We start from the raw sequence: 14,567 nt of genomic DNA on the forward strand, positions 1-14,567 counted from the left end.
GGGGATTTTTAAAATTGAAAGTCACACATGTAAAACGGTGGTTTAAAAATAGGTTGATTTTATTGAAGGCAGTGATATGTTAAATATAAGCGAGTGTCAATGGCTCCAGGATATTTTCGGTTTCGTAATAAGGGTTATCAATATAGTCATCAATATTACGCATACATCCTCTTGATAATTTGATAGATAAATTATTTCTAATCTGTTCATATTCTACCACAAATGTACTCAGAGAACGAATCGTCAAAAGAGTGGAGTATATTTTAAAAGTAAAACCAGGAGTGTCGCCGTGCAATAGAGTATACTTGTCCGGAACAGTACTGGTTGAACTTTCCAATTGAAGAATGTTTAAATTGATATCTATGTGTAATTAGAAGTGGGTCTCATTAGAACAAACGAAGAAGAACAAACATGACAACGAACTTACCTTCAGGTTCATTGATTTGAATTATAAACCCTTTAGTTGGAACTGGCTTCCCTTTCTGAATAAGTACCAAATAACTACCATCATCTGCAATAGTATTTTTGATATCACCATCACTGTTTATTCGGGTGAAAGGCCACAAATCGTGTGTATTAAATGATGAAATTCTCATCCCGTATGTATTGCTTGACACTTGGCACAAAGTTCCAGTGACAAACCTATCAAATATGTAAGGCTTTTTTCCAGATAAAAAAGTCTCCAATAAATGAAAAATATATTCTCTTAGTACAAATATCTTTGTATTTTTCTCTTTAATATATACGCCGTCATCAATCGCTTTTTGCATAAGCATGGTATATGCTATGTGGATCTTTGAACCCTGCGCCAGATTGAACGGATTTCCAAACACAAAAATATAATTCGGTACATAGTTTCCAAATAATTCTGTGTTGTCCAAAGAAGCCAATATATCTGTTGTTATACCTTCTATTACTGACATAAGGCCTACTTCAATAATGTCACGAAGAAATATGCTAATACTGCAACCACATTTCGTGTTGATATCCAGCTGAATTTTGGAATCCATGTTCAAATTTGACTTGTTTTTTTCGAACTACCAAAAAACAATTAATACAATGAGACGCTAATTATAGGTATACCATCTTACAAGTTCAACAACGCATGGTTTTAAATTTCGATAAATATTGTTATATATCTCTAATGACTGGAAATCATATTGTGTATCTTTCTGACTCTTGTGGGTGGTACAATAGTCAACTTGACAATTGACTTGTAGGCTCTTCATTGTACTTTTACAAAGTGTATCATATACATCATCGATATGTATCATTTCATCCTGAATAATGATGGACACTGGATCTTCTCCGGGTAATGCCAGTTTGACCACTTGATGCAAACTGAGTTGAATATGCTTTGAAGATATCTGTGCAACAACAAAGTATGATTTCAACCTAAAGTCCAAATGTTGATACTTGTTTTGGAGAGCTGGTAGAATTTCTTCACCACGGGTACAGAATTTTGCTTTTCGAAGTTCGTCGTCCTTCCCAAGTATTCCACTTGCAAAGAATGATTTTTCCAATTTCTTCATTGTACCGAATACATTGTCCGATAGATTTTTATCAATAGAGACACCATACCAAATTTTGTTGGCTTGCCAGTTCTTTCCGAAATTACTTTCCAATTTTTCCTCTATTTGCTTGTTGAGACAGTGCAGATATGTGAGCATAAAAAAATACATGTAACCTGGATGACATGTAGTAAATAACTTGCTATCCGAACCACAAGATTCATCCTTCGACGCAAAAAGATCGTCCATTTCAATGTTTGCCATAAGCTCTTTAAATAGGATCGGGTCTAAGGAGACAAATAATTTTCTAATTCTTTTTAACCTATTTTTTTTTGATTTTATCCTTTCATCACTGCTTAAAGTATTCCTCTTCCGCGTATTTTGGAATGCCCTACCAAGTAGTTCGGATGCTGGGCTCACTGGCAATTTTTTTTTCACATTCCTTTTGTAACTTGAGTACAATTGAAGATAGTCACCAAAAATCTTTTCTAAACCTAACTTCAGTCTAAACGAACAATCAGAATTGACAATCATAAGCGTTTCTTTAAGTAGTTTTACCTATTTGATATTTGTAGTACTGGTCTTTGATATATTTCTGATTGCTTGATGAAACATTTTAACGGTTGCATATCACTATTATGCAATACAATATAACTTAATTGGATTTTCTTTTAAAAGATATTTTGCCGCCTAACACCTTTACCATTCAAAGTTTTGCTTCTGTCCAACTTGTCTACCTTTATCTAGTCTGGATTTGTGTAGGCGATACGTCTGTTTGATTTCAAAATAGGTTAGGTTAAAACGAAGCCGATACTACTAAGGAGTCAATTTACCGATATTGATGAAGATAATAGGATTTAAGCAACTTTTGGGTTCTTTCATTGTTGTTCGGTTGGGTAGTATAACTGGGTTTCTACGCACATTAAATTCTTCCATTCGGTTTTCTAAAAGCTCTAAAATTGCATATTTTCGGCAACTATAGTTAAAGAGATCGAATATGGGGGAGTCCTCACCGAGTTCCGCGGATATGTAAGATTCTTTTAGTTCCTCGAAATACTTTCTCGACCAGCAATAAACTGATGAGATTAGCCCCATAGCTAAAAATGTGTACGGGATTCGATTTTTGTAAAAAATGTCTAATGGCCTAGGTACTATATTGCTCCTGCCTACAAGAAATTTATCTACTTCACTTCTTAAGAATTTTTCGGCAGAACCAGAAAAATGTTCAAGTATGTCCTCTAAAGTAATTAATCTATTCGCCCAGCGAGATTTCAAGTCTGGCAATGGCTGATCATGTAAAACATAACCTATATCTTCCTGGCAAAAAAAAAAAAACGTTTTTAATTATTTTCCCAATTTCTTTTTAATTAACTCTTACAAAATAATCAATTCCATCGTACTTTCGACTGAGTTTATCAAGCATGTTGTCGATAGATTCTGATGATAACGTAGTATCACAATGCTTTTCCACACATGCTATTAATGATAATCGTAGTTCCTTTGGTCCAAACGGGATTACAAAGTGAGCCTGCTTCAACAATTGTGGTGCCAATTTTGTTTTTGCTAATCTGAAAGCAGGATATTCAGCTGATACCAATTCCAAATCCACAGAGTATGTACCTTGATAATCTATTGTACACATAACGCGCTGATCACCATACTTTATGTCTCTAGTTCTACGATTGTATCCTTTCATTTGCATGCTCTGAAAATTCAACTCTAACATTGAACAAAACACCAGCCTGCCCGGACCATCATTTTCATGAAGAAGACCAGCTTTTACAAATAGAGGCAGGAACAATTCTTCTCTTATTTCATAATCCCAACTGGTTGGAAGATTCAAAGAATAATAAAAATCCATATTTACACTATTCAATTTTTTTTTACAATCATACCGTATTTTTTGTAGCAGGTCTATAGCTTCCTCGCACAAGAGCACGTACAGTGCCGTATTATTGAAAGGTTGTTGCTTGGATTTTAAATAAATGTCAGCGAGCTCGCTTAGGGTGTTGTGTATATAAATAACGTCTTCTTGAAGCCCTTTCGGATCCTTATTCGCTTCATCAGCCTTGTTGCCTCTGGCAATAATATTTCTCGTGGTAGTGTCATATAAAATTGAGGTGCGGAATCCGCGTACAATACTTTTTTTAAAAAGGAATCTCTGTCAAAAAAAATTGCACGTATAAATTCTGCTGATTTGATGTCGACTAACCTTTCAACAATCATGTCAGGTCTATTAATGGCTACCGCTGCAGAGATGATGATGTCATAGTCCAAATCTATATGAAGTAAGCTACGCCGTAATTTTAAAAAATAAGTCGCTTACCGATACTAATACAATATCTATGCCGAGAATAGTCATAGAGTTCTTCCATCTTCTTTCTTCTCTAACACGATGTTAAAGCGGCAAAAGTACAAATAAGGAGTTCACGGCGTTTCGCTTAATCCGTTTATTTGTAGTACGAAACCTTATGTGACCATGAACTCCATGACGGGTTAAAGCATGCATTCAAACTTTCTATCTTACACCTACTAACATTGTATCGCGATACTAGTTTTTGCTAGACTACTCTTCCATGGAAAAATCTCTCGTGTCTGGGAAAAGAGACCCTTGCTATCCTTCCCCTTTTAAGCATATGGAAACAAATAAAAAAAGACATCGTTTACATCATATTTTATATATGTATATTACACACTTTATTTAACGCAAATCAACATTGTCACATACATTAACTTACCAAAAAAATACTTGTGTCTACTTGAATTGGCATATCTATTTCCTCAATACTTCGGCTATATCATATCTAATACAATATTTTTTTCCATTTGCTATAAATCCTCATCTCGTTCTTAAAAATGTCGATTTGGTTCAATACAGCATTACCAGCGTATTTTCCTGCTTCCAGATACATTTACAATTAAAAACACACTGAGCCATCTAATGATGTTCATTTGGGGGTTATCCATGATATGTGAAAACTCGAGCGGAAGCGAGAAATTGTCAAATTCTTGAGTGAGGTGGGTTTTAACATTTCCAAGGTTTCGTCTGCAATAAAAGATGTCTCATCCTTTGTCTTCTCTATGTCCTAACACTTCTAGAAGACGCACCTCTACAAACACAGCAAGAATAGTATCTCAACCCTTGGCTAATCCACTCAGTACTTCACGATTCGCATTTCTACCAATCCCTAAAATACCATCGGATACCACTTCACTTTTCTTCTTGTTGTTCATGTTATCCACAGGTGTTGTAAATCCTGTGTTGGACTTGTTTTCTAATTGTTCATGGTCGGTTGATTCTGCATTACTTGCTGCTTCGGCGGCTTCACGACGACGTTGAACGATTTCTTCCATGACAGAAGTTTCAATTTGGCCAGGCGATTTAGCTTCTTTAATTTCGCAATCGACAGCACCTGCAACAAGAATAGGCTGCAGCAAGTAAAGAGTGTTAGTTTATTTTTTTATACATGTTTTTTGTCGGTGGGTTGGCAGTATTATATTACCTTGACATATTCACGAAACCAAGTTCGACTCTTTTCAAGTCCATCACCAGGTGGTGCAGTAATATACACTGTGACTTTACGAGGCATTTCCTAGTTTCTTATGCGGTGAGGACAAGAAAGAGAGATCAAAGAGAGAAAAAGACTTACATGGACACCACAAGGTCTGTCAGCGAGAAAAGAAACTCGTTGAGAAAGTCTTGTTCTGGCATCTTGGGCATATTTATTACTAGAATAGACAAGACCTGCAATGCCACCTGCAACACCACTAAAAATTAGTGTGTTCTTGGAAGGTACTTTTAATCCAAAAGGCATGGTTTATGAAAAAGTGTTTCTTCTTTAAATAAAAAAGGGGGCCCATTGTGTCCCTGGGGGAGGGGTCGGGGGAGAGTGAAGGGGGATTTTTAAAATTGAAAGTCACACATGTAATAAAATAAGCTTGAGGACGGTGCTTAAATACCGAGTCAGAAGGGTTAGGTCTGTCTTGACTTATGTGAATAACTTCTTAGAGGAGAATAAAGATCATGTTTATTGATTGATAATTGAAGCTATTTATATGTTTTACAATTGTCAATCCGGAGTAACTACAATTGTATTGGTTCGTAAGGTAGTAAATACGATTGCTGCGGTTGGTTATGTGTATTAAGTTACAATCGCCGATTAGCGGATTGATGACATAATGGACTCACGACAGTAAAACGGTGGTTTAAAAATAGGTTGATTTTATTGTATCAGTGCTATGTTAAATATAAGCAAGTGTCAATGGCTCCAGGATATTTTCGGTTTCGTAATAAGGTCTATCAATATAGTCACTAATTCTGCTCATACATCCTCTTGATAATTTGATAGATAAATTATTGCTAATCTGCTCATATTCTACCACAAATGTATTAATAGAAATATCAGTCAAACTAATTGAGTATATTTCATAAATAACACCAGGAGTGTCGCCGTGCAATAGAGTATACTTGTCCGGAACAGTACTGGTTGAACTTTCCAATTGAAGAATTTCTAATCTGATATCTATGTGTATGTAGAAGTGGGTCTCATTAGAACAAACGAAGAAGTACAATCATGGCAACGAACTTACCTTTTTTTATATTGATTTGAATTATAAACCCTTTTGTTGGAGCTGGCTTCCCTTTCTGAATAAATACTAAATAACTACCATCATCTGAAATAGTATTTTTGCTATCACCATCACTGTTTATTCGGGTGAAAGAGATCGAACTCCGTATATTTGAAATCCGCATCCCGTATGTTTTGCTTGATACTTGGCACAAAGTTCCGGTGACAAACCTTTCAAACATATAAGGCTTTTTTCCAGATAAAAACGTCTCCAGTAATTGGAAAATAGATTCTCTTAGTGCAAATATCTTTGTATCTTTTTCTTTCATATATACACCGTCATCAATCGCTTTTTGCATAATCATGGTGTATGCGATGTGGATCTTCGAACCCTGCCCCAGATTGAACGGATCTCCAAATACGAAAATGTAATTCGGTATATTGTCTCCAAATAGTCTCTTGTTGGTCAAAGAAGCCACTATATCTGTTGCCATACTTTCTATCACTGACATAAGGCTTACTTCAATAATATCACGAAGAAATATGCTTATACTGCAACCACATTTCGTGTTGATATCCAGCTGTATTTTGGAATCCATGTCCAAATTTGATTTGTTTTTTTCGAACTACCAAGAAGTAATTAATACAATGAGACGCTAGCTATAGGTATACCAGCTTACAAGTTCAACAACGCATGGTCTTAAATTTCGATAAATATTGCTATATATCTCAAATGACTGGAAATCATATTGTGTATCTTTCTGACTCTTGTGGGTGGTGCAATAGTCAACTTGACATTTGACTTGTAGGCTCTTCATAATACTCTTACAAAGTGTATCATATACATCATCGACTTGTATCATTTCATCCTGAATAATGATAGACGCGGGATCTTCTCCGGGTGATGCCAGTTTGACCACTTGATGCAAACTGAGTTGAATATGCTTTGAAGATATATGTGCAACAACATAGTATGATTTCAAACTAAAGTCCAAATGTTGATACTGGTGTTGGATAGCTGGTAGAATTTCTTCACCACGGGTGCAGAATTTGGCTTTTCGAAGGTTGTCTTCCTTCCCTAATATTCCACTTGCAAAGAATGATTTTTCCAATTTCTTTATTAATCCGAATACATTGTCCGATAGATTTTTATCAATAGAGACACCATACCAAATTTTGTTGGCTTGCCAGTTCTTTCCGAAATTACTTTTGAATTTTTCCTCTATTTGCTTGTTGAGACAGTGCAGATATGTGATCATAAAAAAATACAAGTACCCTGGATGGCATGTAGTAAATGACTCGTTATCCGAAACAGGAAATCCGTCCTTCGACACAGAAAGATCGTCCATGTCAAGGTTTGCCGTAAGCTGTTTGAGTAGATTTGGGTTTGAGGAGGCAAATAATTTTCTGATTTCCTTTTGCTGAATTTTTTTACTTGATTTTATCCTTCCATCACCGCTTAAAGTTCTTCTCTTCCGCATGTTTTGGAAAGCCTTGTTAAGTAATTTGGGTGTCGAGTTCACTAGTATTCTTCTTATCATACTTCGTCTTTTGTGATTTGAATAAATTTTGAGATAGTAACCAAAAATCTTTTCTAAACCTAACTTCAGTCTAAACGGTATCTGTAGTACTGGTCTTTGATATATTTCTGATTGCTTGATGAAACAATTCAATGGTTGCATATCACTATTATGCCATAAAATAGAACTTAGTTGGGTTGTCTTTTAAAAGATATTTTGACGCCTAACACAATTACCATTCGATATTTTGCTTCTGTCCAAGTTGTCTATCTTTATCTAGGTATGTATAAACAGTCTGGATTTGTGTAGGCGATATGTCTGTTTGGTTTCAAAATAGGTTAGGTTAATACGAAGTTGATACTACTAAGGAGTCAATTTACCGATATTGATGAAGATAATAGGTTTTAAGCAACTTTTGGGTTCTTCCATTGTTGTTTCTTTGGGTAGTATAACTGGGTTTCTGCGCACGTTAAATTCTTTCATTCGGTTTTCTAAAAGCTTTTCAATTGCATATTGTCGGTTATCATAGTTAAAGAATTCGAATATGGGGGAATTATAACCGATTTCCACGGATTCTTTTAGTTCCCTGAAATACTTTTTCGAACAACAATCAGCCGATAATATTATCCCCACGGATAAAAATGTTTTCGGGATTCGACTTGTGTAAAAAATGTCCAATAGCCTGGGTGCTATATTGCCCGTGCCTACAAGAAGTTCATCTACTTCATTTCTAAAGAATTTTTCTGCATGACCAAAAAAATGTTCAAGTATGTCCTCTAAAGTGATTGAGTCATTCGTCAAGCGAGATTTTAAGTCTCGCAATGGTTGCTCATTTAAAAAAAATCTTATATCTTCCTGGCAAAAAAAAAAAAAAAAAAAAAAAAAAAAATGTTTTTAATTGTATTCCCAATTTCCTTTCCTTTAACTCTTACGAAATCATTAAATCCTTCGTACTCTTGACTGAGTTCTGTAAGCATGTCGTCGATAGATTCTGATGAGAACGTAGTATCACAATGCTTTTCCACACATGCTATGAATGACAACCGTAGTTCCTTTAGTCCAAACGGGATTACAAAATGAGCTTGTTTCAACAACTGTGGCACCAAGTCTTCTTTTGCTAATCTGAAAGCAGGATATTGAGCTGATACCAATTCCAAATCCACAAAGTATGTACCTTGATAATCTATTGTACACATAACGCTCTGATCACCATACTTTATGTCTCTAGTTCTACGACTGTATCCTTGCATTTTCATGCTCTGAAAATTCAACTCTAACATCGAAAAAAACAGCAGCCTGCCCGGACCATCATTTTCATGAAGAAGACCAGCTTTTACGAATAGAGGCAGGAACAATTCTTCTCTTATTTCATAACCCCAACTGGTTGGAAGATTCAAAGAATAGCAAAAATCCATATTTACACTATTCAATTTTTGTTTACAATCATGCCGTATTTTTTGTAACAGATCTATAGCTTCCTCGTACAAGACCGCGTACAGTGCCGTAGTGTCGAAGGATTGTTGCTTTGATTTTAAATAAATGTCAGCAAGCTCGCTTAAGGTGTTGCGTACATAAATAACGCCTTCTTGGAGCCCTTTCGGATCCTCATTCGCTTCATCGGCCTTGTTTCCTCTGGCAATGACATTTCTGGTGGTAGTGTCATATAAAATTGAGGTGCGGTATTTGTTTTCAGACCTTTTTTTTTAAAAGGAATCTCTGTCAAAATAAATACACGTATAAATTCTGCTGTTTTGATGTCGACTAACCTTTCAACAATCCTGTCAGGTCTATTAATGGCTACCGCTCCAGAGATGGTGAAGTCATAGCCCAAATCTATACGAAGTAAGCAACGCCATAATTTTTTAAAAAAAGTAAGTCGCTTACCGATATGCATACAATATGTATGCCGAGAATAGTCATAGACTTCTTCCATCTTCTTTCTTCTACAACACGATGTTAAAAGGGGCGAAAGCACAAATAAGGAGTTCACGGCGTTTAGTATAATCCGTTTATTTGTAGTACAAAACCTTATTTGACCATGAACTCAATGACGGGGTTGAAGCATACATTCAAACTTTCTGTCTAACACCTACTAATACTGAATCGCGATATTAGTTTTTGCTAAACTGCTCTTCCATGGAAAAATCTCTAGTGTCTGGGAAAAGAGACCTTTGCTATCCTTCCCCCTTAAAGCATATGGAAACAAATAAAAAAACATCGTTTACATCATACTTTATATATGTATATTACACACTTTATTTAACGCAAATTAACATTGTCACATACATTAACTTACCAAAAATACTTGTATCTAATTGAATTAGCATATCTCTTTCCTCAATACTTCGGCTATATTATGTCTAATACAATACTTTTTTCCTCTTGCTACAAATCCGCATCCCGTTCTTAAAAATGTCGATTTGGTTCAATACAGCATCACCAGCGTATTTTCCTGCTTCTAGATACATTTGTAATTAAAAACGCACTGAGCCATCTAATGATGTTCATTCGGAGGATATCCATGATATGTAAAAAGTCAAGCAGAAGCGAAAAAACTGTCAAATTCTTGAATGATGTGACTTTTAACATTTCCGGGGATTCCTCTGCGATAAAAAATATCTCATACTTTGTCTTCTCCATGTCCTTACACTTCTAGAAGACGCACCTCTACAAACACAGCAAGAATAAAATCTCATCCCTTGCCTAATGCGCTAAGCACTTCACGACACGCATTTCTACCAGCCGCTAAAATATCATCGGATACCACTTCACTTTTCTTCTTGTTGTTCATGTTATCCACAGGTGTTGTAAATCCTGTGTTGGACTTGTTTTCTAATGGTTCGTGGTCGGTTGATTCTGCATTACTAGCTTCAGCGGCTTCACGACGACGTTGAACGATTTCTTCCATGACAGAAGTTTCGATTTGGCCAGGTGATTTAGCTTCTTTAATTTCGTAATCGACAGCACCTGCAACAAGAATAGGCTGTAGCAAGTAAAGAGTGTCAGTTTAATTTTTTTTATACATGTCGGTGGGTTGGGCGTATTATATTACCTTGACATATTCACGAAACCAAGTTCGACTCTTTTCAAGTCCATCACCAGGTGGTGCAGTAATATATACTGTGACTTTACGAGGCATTTCCTAGTTTCTTATGGGGTGAGGACAAGAAAGAGAGATCAAAGAGAGAAAAAAGACTTACATGGACACCACAAGGTCTGTCAGCGAGAAAAGAAACTCGTTGAGAAAGTCTTGTTCTGGCATCTTGGGCATATTTATTACTAGAGTAGACAAGACCTGCAATGCCACCTGCAACACCACTGAAAATTAGTGTGTTCTTGGAAGGTACTTTTAATCCAAAAGGCATGGTTTATGAAAAAAGTGTTTCTTCTTTTTAATAAAAAAGGGCCCATTGTGTCCCTGGGGGGTGGGGGGAGAGTGAAGGGGGATTTTTAAAATTGAAAGTCACACATGTAAAACGGTGGTTTAAAAATAGGTTGATTTTATTGTAGCAGTGATATGTTAAATATAAGCAAGTGTCAATGGCTCCAGGATATTTTCGGTTGAGTGATAAGGGTAATAAATATAGTCACTAATACCTCCCATGCATCCTCTTGATAATTTGATAGATAAATTATTGCTACTCTGCTCATATTCTACTACAAATTTATTCATAACAGTATTCGTCAAAGCAACGGAGTATATATTATAAGTAACACCAGGAGTGTCGCCATCCAATAGAGAATACTTGTCCGGAACAGTACTGGTTAAACTTTCTAATTGAAGAATTTTTAAATTGGTATCTATGTGTAAGTATAAGTGGGTTTCATTAGAACAAACGAAGAAGAACAATCATGGCAACTAACTTACGGCCTAGTTCATTGATTTGAATTATAAGCCCTTTTGTTGAAACTGGCTTCCCTTTCTGAATAAATACTAAATAACTACCATTATCTGCAATAGTATTTTTGATAACACCATCACTGTTTATTCGGGTGAAAGGGGTCGAATGGTTTAAATTTTTAATCCGCATCCCGTATGTATAGCTTGATACTTGGCACAAAGTTCCAGTGACAAACCTTTCAAACATGTAAGGCTTTTTTCCAGACAAAAACGTCTCCAGTAATTGGAAAATAGATTCTCTTAGTACAAATGTCTATGTATCTTTTTCTTTAATATATACGCCGTCATCAATCGCTTTTTGCATTATCATGGTGTATGCGATGTGGATCTTTGAACCCTGTCCCAGATTGAACGGATCTCCAAACAAAAAAATGTAATTCGGTATATAGCCTCCAAATAGTCTCTTGTTGGTCAAAGAACCCATTATTTTAGTTGTTATACTTTCTATTACTGACATAAGGCCTACTTCAATAATGTCACGAAGAGAAATACTGATACTGCAATCGCATTTCGTGTTGATATCCAGCTGTATTTTGGAATCCATGTCCAAATTTGATTTGTTTTTTTCGAACTACCAAGAAGTAATTAATACAATGAGACGCTAATTATAGGTATACCAACTTACAAGTTCAACAACGCATGGTTTTAAATTTCGATAAATATTGTTATATATCTCTAATGACTGGAAATCATATTGTATATCTTCCTGACTCTTGTAGGTGGTGCAATAGTCAACTTGACATTTGACTTGTAGGCTCTTCATAATATTCTTACACAGTGTATCATATACATCATCGATTTGTATCATTTCATCCTGAATAATGATGGACGCTGGATCATCTCCAGGTGATGCCAGTTTGACCACTTGATGCAAACTGAGTTGAATATGCTTTGAAGATATCTGTGCAACAACATAGTATGATTTCAACCTAAAATCCAAATGTTGATACTTGTGTTGGATAGCTGGTAGAATTTCTTCACCACGGGTACATAATTTTGCTTTTCGAAGTTCGTCGTCCTTCCTGAGTATTCCACTTGCAAAGAAAGATTTTTCCAGATTTTTTATTGATCCGAATACAGTATCCAATAACTTTTTATCAATAGATACGCCATACCAAATATTGTTGGCTCGCCAATTCGATCCTACATCACTTTTTAACTTTTCCTCTATCTGCTTGTTGAGACAGTGCATATATGTGATCATAAAAAAATACATGTAACCTGGATGGCATGTAGTAAATAACTTGCTATCCGAAGCAGAAAATTCGTCCTTCGGCACAAAAAGATCGTCCATGTCAAAGTTTGCCGTAAGCTGTTCAAATAGGTTTGGGTTTGAGGAAACAAATAATTTTTTGATTTCCTTTAGCGGGGTTTTGCTTGTTTTTATCCCTTCATCATTATTTGAAGTTCTTCTCTTCCGCATGTCTCGGAAAGCCTGACCAAGTAGTTCGGATGCTGGGCTCACTGGCGATCTTTTTTTCACATTTCTTTTGTAACTTGAGTACAGTTGAAGATAGTCACCGAAAATCTTTTCCAAACCTAACTTCAGTCTAAATGCACAATTAGAATTGACAATCATAAGCGTTTCTTTAAGTAGTTTTACCTATTTGATATGTGTAGTACTGGTCTTTGATATATTTCTGATTGCTTGATAAAAAAATTCAACGGTTGCAGGTTACTATTATGCAATACAATAAAACTTGGTTGGATTTTCTTTTAAAAGATATTTTGACGCCTATCACCATTACCATTCAAAATTTTGCTTCTGTCTAACTTGTCTATCTTTATCTAGGTATGTAAAATCAGTCTGAATTTGTGTAGGCGATATGTCTGTTTAGTTTCAAAATAGGTTAGGTCAATAAGAAGCTGGTACTACTAAGGAGTCAATTTACCAATATTGATGAAGATAATAGGCTTTAAGAAACTTTTGGGTTCTTCCATTGTTGTTTCGTTGGGTAGTATAATTGGGTTTCTGCGCACGTTAAATTCTTCCATTTGGTTTTGTAAAAGCATTTGAGTTAGATCTTTTCGGGGATCATGGTCAACGGGTTCGAATATGGGGAAATCATCACCCAGTTTCGCTGATGTGTAAGATTGTTTAAGTTCCCTAAAATACTTTTTCGAGAAACAATCAACTGAGGACATTATCCCCAGGGATAAAAATGTTTTTGGGATTCGACGTGTGTAAAAAATGTCCAATGGTCTGGGTACTATATTGCTCCTGCCTACAAGAAATTTATCTACTTCATTTCGAAAGAATTTTTCAACAAAACCAGAAAAATGTTCAAGTATGTCCCCTAAAGTGATTGAGTCATTCGTCCAGCGAGATTTCAAATCTGGCAATGGCTGATCATCTAACCATTTATCTAGGAGTTCCTGGCAAAACAGAAAAAAAAATGTTATAATTATCTTCCCAATTTCCTTTCCATTAACTCTTACAAAATTATTAAATCCTTCGTACTTTTGACTGAGTTCTTCAAGCATGTTGTCGATAGATTCTGATGATAACGTTGTATCACAATGCTTTTCCACACATGCTATGAATGACAACCGTAGTTCCTTTAGTCCAAACGGGATTACAAAGTGAGCCTGTTTCAACAATTGTGGCACCAAGTCTCTTCCTGTTAATCTGAAAGAAGGATATTGAGCTGATACCAATTTCAAATCCACGGAGTATGTACCTCGATAATCTATTGTACACATAACGCGCTGATCGCCATACTTTATCATTTTAGCATCATGTATGAATCTATTTACTTGCATGTTTTGAAAATTTAACTCTAACATTGAAAAAAACACCAGCCTGCCCGGACCATCATTTTCATGGAGAAGACCAGCTTTTATGAATAGAGGCAGGAACAATTCTTTTCTTAATTCATAATCCCAACTGGTTGGAAGATTCAAAGAATAAAAAAAATCCATATTTACACTATTCAATTCTTGTTTACAATCATAGCGTATTTTTTGTAACAGATCTATAGCTTCCTCGCACAAGAGCGCGTACAGTGCCGTATTGTCGAAGTATTGTTGCTTAGATTTTAAATAAATGTCAGCAAGCTCGCTTAAA

The 14,567-nt window shown here is 35.7% G+C and overlaps 8 protein-coding genes across 8 annotated transcripts; all 8 read right to left on the reverse strand.

The window, feature by feature from the left end:
- Positions 1-28: 28 nt before the first annotated feature.
- EV154DRAFT_224718 (uncharacterized protein) lies at positions 29-1,890 on the reverse strand. The gene is made up of 4 exons (XM_051594460.1): positions 1,092-1,890; positions 747-1,037; positions 428-680; positions 29-360 (listed from the first exon to the last, which is right to left on the reverse strand). The coding sequence occupies exons 1-4, from the start codon at positions 1,773-1,775 to the stop codon at positions 80-82; spliced, it is 1,509 nt and encodes a 502-aa protein (XP_051457867.1). The 5' UTR covers positions 1,776-1,890; the 3' UTR covers positions 29-79.
- A 917-nt stretch (positions 1,891-2,807) lies between these two features.
- On the reverse strand, positions 2,808-3,904 carry EV154DRAFT_224735 (uncharacterized protein). Its single transcript, XM_051594461.1, has 4 exons — positions 3,724-3,904; positions 3,132-3,652; positions 2,890-3,079; positions 2,808-2,824 (listed from the first exon to the last, which is right to left on the reverse strand). The coding sequence occupies exons 1-3, from the start codon at positions 3,735-3,737 to the stop codon at positions 3,075-3,077; spliced, it is 540 nt and encodes a 179-aa protein (XP_051457868.1). The 5' UTR covers positions 3,738-3,904; the 3' UTR covers positions 2,808-2,824; positions 2,890-3,074.
- A 742-nt stretch (positions 3,905-4,646) lies between these two features.
- On the reverse strand, positions 4,647-5,329 carry EV154DRAFT_420465 (mitochondrial import inner membrane translocase subunit Tim54; the record flags this gene model as incomplete). The annotated part of the gene is made up of 4 exons (XM_051595950.1): positions 4,647-4,786; positions 4,820-4,940; positions 5,015-5,104; positions 5,162-5,329. Coding segments are annotated over 4 exons (519 nt in total), but the record flags the coding sequence as incomplete, so codon positions are not given.
- Positions 5,330-5,510: 181 nt separating this feature from the next.
- EV154DRAFT_224841 (uncharacterized protein) lies at positions 5,511-7,663 on the reverse strand. Its single transcript, XM_051594462.1, has 5 exons — positions 7,515-7,663; positions 7,355-7,446; positions 6,760-7,285; positions 6,102-6,705; positions 5,511-6,034 (listed from the first exon to the last, which is right to left on the reverse strand). The coding sequence occupies exons 2-5, from the start codon at positions 7,426-7,428 to the stop codon at positions 5,754-5,756; spliced, it is 1,485 nt and encodes a 494-aa protein (XP_051457870.1). The 5' UTR covers positions 7,429-7,446; positions 7,515-7,663; the 3' UTR covers positions 5,511-5,753.
- On the reverse strand, positions 7,485-9,568 carry EV154DRAFT_224847 (uncharacterized protein). Its single transcript, XM_051594463.1, has 5 exons — positions 9,484-9,568; positions 9,366-9,432; positions 8,532-9,294; positions 7,836-8,454; positions 7,485-7,765 (listed from the first exon to the last, which is right to left on the reverse strand). The coding sequence occupies exons 1-4, from the start codon at positions 9,530-9,532 to the stop codon at positions 7,963-7,965; spliced, it is 1,371 nt and encodes a 456-aa protein (XP_051457871.1). The 5' UTR covers positions 9,533-9,568; the 3' UTR covers positions 7,485-7,765; positions 7,836-7,962.
- Positions 9,569-9,878: 310 nt separating this feature from the next.
- Positions 9,879-11,026, reverse strand: EV154DRAFT_443161 (mitochondrial import inner membrane translocase subunit Tim54). The gene is made up of 3 exons (XM_051597011.1): positions 10,800-11,026; positions 10,652-10,741; positions 9,879-10,582 (listed from the first exon to the last, which is right to left on the reverse strand). Exons 1-3 carry the CDS (start codon positions 10,962-10,964, stop codon positions 10,292-10,294), a joined length of 546 nt encoding a protein of 181 aa, XP_051457872.1. The 5' UTR covers positions 10,965-11,026; the 3' UTR covers positions 9,879-10,291.
- A 55-nt stretch (positions 11,027-11,081) lies between these two features.
- On the reverse strand, positions 11,082-11,894 carry EV154DRAFT_224878 (uncharacterized protein). The gene is made up of 2 exons (XM_051594464.1): positions 11,468-11,894; positions 11,082-11,400 (listed from the first exon to the last, which is right to left on the reverse strand). The coding sequence occupies exons 1-2, from the start codon at positions 11,685-11,687 to the stop codon at positions 11,120-11,122; spliced, it is 501 nt and encodes a 166-aa protein (XP_051457873.1). The 5' UTR covers positions 11,688-11,894; the 3' UTR covers positions 11,082-11,119.
- EV154DRAFT_224894 (uncharacterized protein) lies at positions 11,419-13,502 on the reverse strand. The gene is made up of 5 exons (XM_051594465.1): positions 13,393-13,502; positions 13,249-13,330; positions 13,104-13,147; positions 12,126-13,050; positions 11,419-12,071 (listed from the first exon to the last, which is right to left on the reverse strand). The coding sequence occupies exons 2-5, from the start codon at positions 13,249-13,251 to the stop codon at positions 11,754-11,756; spliced, it is 1,290 nt and encodes a 429-aa protein (XP_051457874.1). The 5' UTR covers positions 13,252-13,330; positions 13,393-13,502; the 3' UTR covers positions 11,419-11,753.
- Between the last annotated feature and the right edge of the window lie 1,065 nt (positions 13,503-14,567).

Source organism: Mucor mucedo (genome assembly GCF_025094135.1).
Source record: "Mucor mucedo strain NRRL 3635 chromosome Unknown EV154scaffold_43, whole genome shotgun sequence".
Lineage (NCBI taxonomy): Eukaryota > Fungi > Mucoromycota > Mucoromycetes > Mucorales > Mucoraceae > Mucor > Mucor mucedo.